Below are 6473 nucleotides of genomic sequence, written 5' to 3'. Positions count from 1 at the left end.
TTTTTTTTTTTTTTAAAAAAAAAAAAAAAAAAAAAAAAAACTAGTTTGTACAAAATAAATTAAGTTTCCTTACATTTGTCAATTATGTTATCAGGTATTTATGCAGTAAGGACACATAATTAATTAATTAATTGTAAAATAATTGTAAAGAAACATGAAAAATATATTAGACTTGTTTTGGTCTTACCCATATTTAAAGATGTTGGAATTTGTTTGTAAATCAACCAAAATAATATAAATGAGAGCCAAGTTTCGTTTTGTGGGCTCATGGCTATGTAGTTACCCCCTCCTCAGCCCAATTTTGTAGGCCCACCACATAAAGGTGGGCTCAATAACATACCCTTACTGCCCAAGGCCCAGAAAAATGTTTAGGGCTTTTGATTCTTTAAACCCTAAAATCTTGTTCTTTTCATCTCTCTCTGCCGTCGACCAGAAGCTTTTCTTTGCCACTCCCACTCTCTCTCCCTCTTCTGTTCGACACCAAGACCTTCCTCAGCTGCGAAGTGTTTTGAGGTGAAACAGAAGAACCGATGAGGAAGCTGAAGTTTCACGAGCAGAAGCTTTTGAAGAAGGTCAACTTCTTAGAATGGAAGAGAGAAGGAGGTCATAGAGAAACCCAAGTGATGCATCGCTATCACATCACCGGGCGGGATGATTACAAGAAGTACCTTCCCCTTTCTTCTATCTTCTTCTATTTCTACCGTTTTCTTTGTGTTTACCGCTTTCATTTTTATTTTGTTTCATTTGATGTTATAGGTATTCGAGCATATGCCGGGGCGTCCAGAAGCTGGTTAGCATGTTGAAGAAGATGAACGAGAAAGACCCTTTCCGATTGGAATTAACCGAGAAGCTCCTCGAAAAGCTGTGAGTGCTTGCCTCCTTTTGGCTATAATTTTAGACACAATTTCCTGCATTACATTAAGCAAGTTTGTCGTCTATTTGTGTAAATTAGTGATGAGAAGAAATTTATAGCATGTTGTTAGACTGCTCATTCGATCACTGCTAAAATCTCCCCTTCTAGCTTAGAGGTTCTAACAATTCAAGGGCTAGTTATGAGATTGAGAGGAGTCATTACATTCAAATCCTCCAGTCACAATTGTCCTTGAATTGTCGTCTATTTGTGTAAATTAGTGATGAGAAGAAATTTATAGCATGTTGTTAGACTGCTCATTCGATCACTGCTAAAATCTCCCCTTCTAGCTTAGAGGTTCTAACAATTCAAGGGCTAGTTATGAGATTGAGAGGAGTCATTACATTCAAATCCTCCAGTCACAATTGTCTTTGTATTAAAAAATTGATCCACACTTGTGTCATCGATGCAAACTTCTTTGATAAAGCATTGCTGATCATGTTTCTCTTATTGCCCGATACTCTTTAGGGTTTATAGAATGAAGGGTTTGTTTCCTTTTTCTTCTATGAATGATTTAGACTTTAGTTCTCCATCTTACGCCTATACCTATCATATTAAAGATACTATCAACGTTCCCTTGGACTTATCAATACCTTTTCCTCTCCTATATTGCTTAAGCCATTTTAAACCTGATATCTTTTTGCTCAATGTTTCCAGAACCACTTCATTTCTTCAATCTATCTAAGATTCTGGACTAAATGGCATAGAAACTATCACTATTCATCATGATTAATGTATGTTATAATATTCATCAAGAGGCCAAATCTTTTTTTATAGATGATCCTAATCTGAATGAATAATTGCATGCTAATCTGACTAAACTGAGATGAATTAATACAATCCGATTATATGTAACCATTTCTACTATTATTTGCAACTTTATCTGTAACATATTCCCACCTTTTCTCTCCTGAAAAAAAAAATATAACAGGTACAATATGGGCGTGATACCAACCCGACAGAGCTTGAATTTATGCGATCGACTTTCAGTGTCATCCTTTTGCAGGTAAAACGAACATCCTGCAGAAAAGAATTAATTTCTTCTTTGGAGTTTTTCATGTTTTCTACTGCTAATAGCCCAATATTATCAATACATGAACTCACATCCTTTTGCTGCATATTCTTTTCACCTCAAGCATGTTTTCCCCTTTCTCGTTGCAGACGGAGGCTGTCGACAGTACTGGTACGTTTGAAATTCGCTGAGCACTTGAGGGAAGCTGTTACATACATTGAGCAAGGGCATATTAGAGTTGGTCCAGAGACAGTTAATGACCCAGCATTTCTAGTTACAAGGAACATGGAGGACTTCATAACATGGGTTGATTCATCGAAGATAAAGAGAAAGGTTCTGCAATACAACGATAAGTTGGATGATTTCGATGCAATGAACTGTTGAGAGATGAGTAGTTCTATCCAAGTTTTGGTTCCTTTTTTTGAGCACCTCATCTTGTATGAATCCTTTCTCTCCCACCCTTATTGAATTGGCTAATTAATATAGCATTGAGTGTTCTTCCATTTCCTTTTCTCATACCATATATAATTTTACATTGTATTTTGGTCACTCTATATTTTGGTCACTCTATGAAGACCATATTTTTTCAAAAAAAATAACCAATCTTATCTACTAATAAAAATATTATCATGTTTTAAAAAATTGAATAGTAAAAATGACCATTTTATGAACTTAAACGTTTGCATTTGAAGCCTCAAAAGTAAACAACAAAAAGTTATATAAAACCAAAGGTCTTCAACGCAATGTGCGGTACATTGAGTGTCTTCTTTTACCTGTCTTCTTTTACCTTAACAAAGGTTATGACCACGTAGAATGATGAGACCTATCATTTAAAATCGTGCTTTTCCAGTGTGGGCAAATTGGATATGAAATACTTCTCTACACACGACCCACATGTGCAAACACATGCAGAATGATGAGACCTATCATTTAAAATCGTTTTCTTAGGTGGCTTTTCTAGTGTGGGCAAATTGGATATGAAATACTTCTCTATACACGACCCACATGTGCAAACATGGGCCCACCAAGCGAGCTCGCATATCCCTTGGGCTAGCTCTTTTGGGTTGTTGCTGAACACCCAAAGGGAATAGCGACCGTTGTAGTATTATAATAAACATGATGGTCATTTTAGTCTCATAGTATTCGCGTCCGTACTTATCATAAAATGAATATCCCCATGTATGTAAGATACAATTATGCATGAAGTCCCTGTATTTTTCATGGTAATAAATTATGCAAGACAACCCCCATTCTGTCCTCACATATTACACTCGGTAATATGCGTACATAAACTCTTATAATATCATTTTATTCATAACATAACTTTCAAATCATGACATAAGGGTTATGCATCGTAAATTTTCTTATTTCAAAACATATCATAGTACATCATGACATCTCATAACCTAATATAACATAACATAACATTTCATTTATTCCACAATGTTATTTGGCAAATCATATAGCGACACATATCAAACATATCACACATATGACGTGTAGGACCACTAAGCATGTGTTATCATACGTAAAGCAATTCTTCCAACTAAATCAATAGTAGAATCACTTACTTAGTTGACTTAGACCAAAACTGCTACAACTCCTTAATGCTAGCTTAACGCTACTATCTGAAATTTAATTGTACCCAAGAAGACCCACAATCATAAATTTGAATTCTACTACCGAAATCGACTTACCTAATTTTAACCTACTAAAAGTAATCCTACTAACTTTAAACGCTTCTAAAGAGTTGAACTAGTAAAAAATGGTCCGAACGTATCAGATCCAAGTCACTAGCTTGGAGCCGTTAAAAAAATATATTCTCCAACTAACTTGGAACCGCTGAAGTGAAAGAAAGACCCAGGACCTTCCGCAGAACTTGAGGCATCCTCAACCGAACGTAACATCGAGATGACTTTCATTTTTATTTAAAAATTTTTTGGATTATTACAAGGAAGTTGTGGAGGGCAGAAATGGTACCATTTCTTTAATTGTAAGGATAATATTGCAATATACTTACCTGAATTGGAGGAAGAATATAAAATGTATGAGGTGCAATATAATAAGATATATATTTATATTTATATTTCCAATACATATTTTAAAAAATAAAAATAAGATGGGATAAGTAAGAATCTATCCCCACCACCCGCCGCACCGCCTCTTGGATGCAAAAACGATCAAATAAATTACAAAATCACGATTAATATTTAATGCCATATCTTTTATTAAAACAAAAATATTTGAGACAATATAAATTTACTTGTTTTCTGAAACAAAAATAAAATAAAATAAATATATTAAAATGTTATAAAAATATATGTTTAAAAAATTAATTTTCTATTGAATAATAACATGACAACTAAAGTCAACCCTACAAGTCAGGATTTAACTAAATCCAAGTTTTAGTGGCTCATAAATCAATAATATTTCTAAAACTCTATTTCATGTTTATTTTAATTCTTATTATTTATTTATTTAAATATTATATTGATCGAATTTCTTTTAAATTATCGGGTTCTTTTTAACATTTTAGGTAGAATCCAAAAATGTATTGTGCTAGTAACTTAAATCGTTACGAGTTTACTTGTTCGTTAAACTCTTGTTCGTTAACTAAGCAAGGTCGGAAAAGTGAATATTTTGTGTTGGGTTGGAAGAATATGAGAATGGATATACTTCATATTCTAATTTGAAGTTTAAATAATATTAGAAAAAACCCAATATTGTGTTCCACTTATTTCAGATATTCTACTTACTCCACGATCACACCTCCTCACATCACTACAAATTGTACCCATTAACCATAATTCAAATCATAAATCATCCTTCATGGAATCTTTTTCACTTTTGGCGGACCAGACGGAATACCAGGGATCGGCGGCAGAAACGGCGGTATAAACGGCGGCAACACCGTCGGCGGAGGAGACGGCGGTGTTAAAATTGGCAACGGCGGCATAGGAATGATCGGAATCAACGGAGCTGGCGGCTGGAATGGGTTCGGAATCACCGGAGTCGGCGGTTCTAACGGGTTCGGGATCAGCGGCGCTGGCTGCAGGGGGTTGGGCGGCAAAAGCGATGGCGGCTGAATAACCGGCGGAACAATCGGCGGAACAATCGGCGGAAAAGGAAGCTGAGGGTTAACTTGTTTGGCTTTTAAAATGTCGGTGTTCTTCCGATTGCACGAAGTGGGCTGTTTCAATGGCTTGAAAGCGAAATACCCAGCTGAGAAAACCCTGGTGCCATCTCTGATCTTAGAGTTCTTCAGTTTCAGAGAAGAGGAAGTAGCAGAGGAGGGTACAGAGCAGAAGGGGTCACTGCTTTTGATCATTTTTACAGAACAAGTTTCGATTTTGTTGGTGTGTTCTTGCTCAGAGAATGGCAACACTACTTTGAAATTTCCATTTTTGTTGGTCTTCACTTCCTCTTTGAAATTGGTTTCAGAGGTTTTATGGTCTCTGCATTCAACTGCAACAATGGCTCCTGCAATCAAAGAACGTAACCTCAAATTAGATGCGTCTCTAAGTAAAGATTGTAAAAGAGAAATAAAAAGGACCTGAGATGAAATAGGTAGACTTGGAGAGGCGTTGTTGGGAACAAGTGTCGCAGAACACAGTGCCGACAACAACGGCAGGCTTGTTGCTGTGAAGAGAGTGAGAGAAGGCATTATGGGAAGTGAGGCTCAGAAACAGAGCAAAGAGAAGCAAAGTCCAACCCATCTTCATATTGCATACAAGGAACTGTGAATACAGAGCTTAACCCTCCTCTCCTTTATATACCAATCTTTCACAAACCAAGGCCCTCTCTATCCCTATCTAAATTCCCATATGGGAGTGTTCTGGAAACTCTGACAAGTGAATAAGAAGAAGAATTGGGAATGATTCACATAATTGGGAATGGGACCATGTTGGTTCACGAGACAAGTAGAGTCACCACACATACCAATTTTAACTCTTTTCATCTAATTGTCTTCTATGTCATTTAACAGAAATTGGGCCCATAGATGAATGTTCTTTCCACTTTTAGAACCTTTCACTTCACTTCTTGTACTGTAGAGGAAATAGGCAAAAAAGAATGACTGCACAAACACTTTGTTCAGAGTTTGTATCTCATTTAGAACATTCGTGTTGGCGATGAATCAGCAATCGTAACGGGTTATATACATGCATGAGCATGAGTCATGTGTATGAAAGTAACAATAGAATTGAGTCCAAAACTAATTTGGTTTCACCTCCCACCATCAAAATGTCATTTTTTAATTGAAATTTTTTAACATCATGTTCTTTTTTGGATTTCCTTCGTGATGGATCGTGAATGTGTCAAGATCAAGACTCCATATCGTTGAAAAAGTATACAACAAGCTCCGAGCTGCCACCACAAAAAGTAAAGACAAATGTAAAAGAAAGAAAAAGCAAAATGGTAGAAAAGTGGAGAATGGGGGAATAATTGTAGGCAGACATAAGAAGAAAAGAGGTAAAGTATGAAAACATGAGTGAAGATGATGATGTTCTTGGGTGTTCACGGGTACCAATACGAAGGGCAGAGACAATGGGC

The 6473-nt window shown here is 36.2% G+C and overlaps 2 protein-coding genes across 2 annotated transcripts; one reads left to right on the top strand and one right to left on the bottom strand.

Annotated features, from left to right (window-relative positions):
* The first annotated feature begins 436 nt into the window (after window positions 1-436).
* LOC111457412 (U3 small nucleolar ribonucleoprotein protein IMP3) lies at window positions 437-2425 on the top strand. The gene is made up of 4 exons (XM_023099596.1): window positions 437-664; window positions 757-864; window positions 1842-1916; window positions 2072-2425. Exons 1-4 carry the CDS (start codon window positions 531-533, stop codon window positions 2304-2306), a joined length of 552 nt encoding a protein of 183 aa, XP_022955364.1. The 5' UTR covers window positions 437-530; the 3' UTR covers window positions 2307-2425.
* Window positions 2426-4589: 2164 nt separating this feature from the next.
* Window positions 4590-5689, bottom strand: LOC111457870 (gibberellin-regulated protein 14). The gene is made up of 2 exons (XM_023100296.1): window positions 5476-5689; window positions 4590-5402 (listed from the first exon to the last, which is right to left on the bottom strand). Exons 1-2 carry the CDS (start codon window positions 5642-5644, stop codon window positions 4750-4752), a joined length of 822 nt encoding a protein of 273 aa, XP_022956064.1. The 5' UTR covers window positions 5645-5689; the 3' UTR covers window positions 4590-4749.
* Between the last annotated feature and the right edge of the window lie 784 nt (window positions 5690-6473).

This window comes from Cucurbita moschata, unplaced genomic scaffold, assembly GCF_002738365.1.
Source record: "Cucurbita moschata cultivar Rifu unplaced genomic scaffold, Cmos_1.0 Cmo_Scf00020, whole genome shotgun sequence".
Lineage (NCBI taxonomy): Eukaryota > Viridiplantae > Streptophyta > Magnoliopsida > Cucurbitales > Cucurbitaceae > Cucurbita > Cucurbita moschata.
The sequence above is the reverse complement of the archived record's forward strand: the minus strand, read 5'-3'. Positions and strand labels throughout refer to the sequence as shown.

Coding starts and splice junctions, on each gene's coding strand:
- LOC111457870 (XM_023100296.1), bottom strand. CDS start 5,644: ATGAAGATGGGTTGGACTTTGCTTCTCTTTGCTCTGTTTCTGAGCCTC. Junction 5,403..5,475: donor GTCTACCTATTTCATCTCAG/GTCCTTTTTATT, acceptor CTTTGATTGCAG/GAGCCATTGTTGCAGTTGAA.
- LOC111457412 (XM_023099596.1), top strand. CDS start 531: ATGAGGAAGCTGAAGTTTCACGAGCAGAAGCTTTTGAAGAAGGTCAAC. Junction 665..756: donor GGGCGGGATGATTACAAGAA/GTACCTTCCCCT, acceptor TTGATGTTATAG/GTATTCGAGCATATGCCGGG. Junction 1,917..2,071: donor TCAGTGTCATCCTTTTGCAG/GTAAAACGAACA, acceptor TTCTCGTTGCAG/ACGGAGGCTGTCGACAGTAC.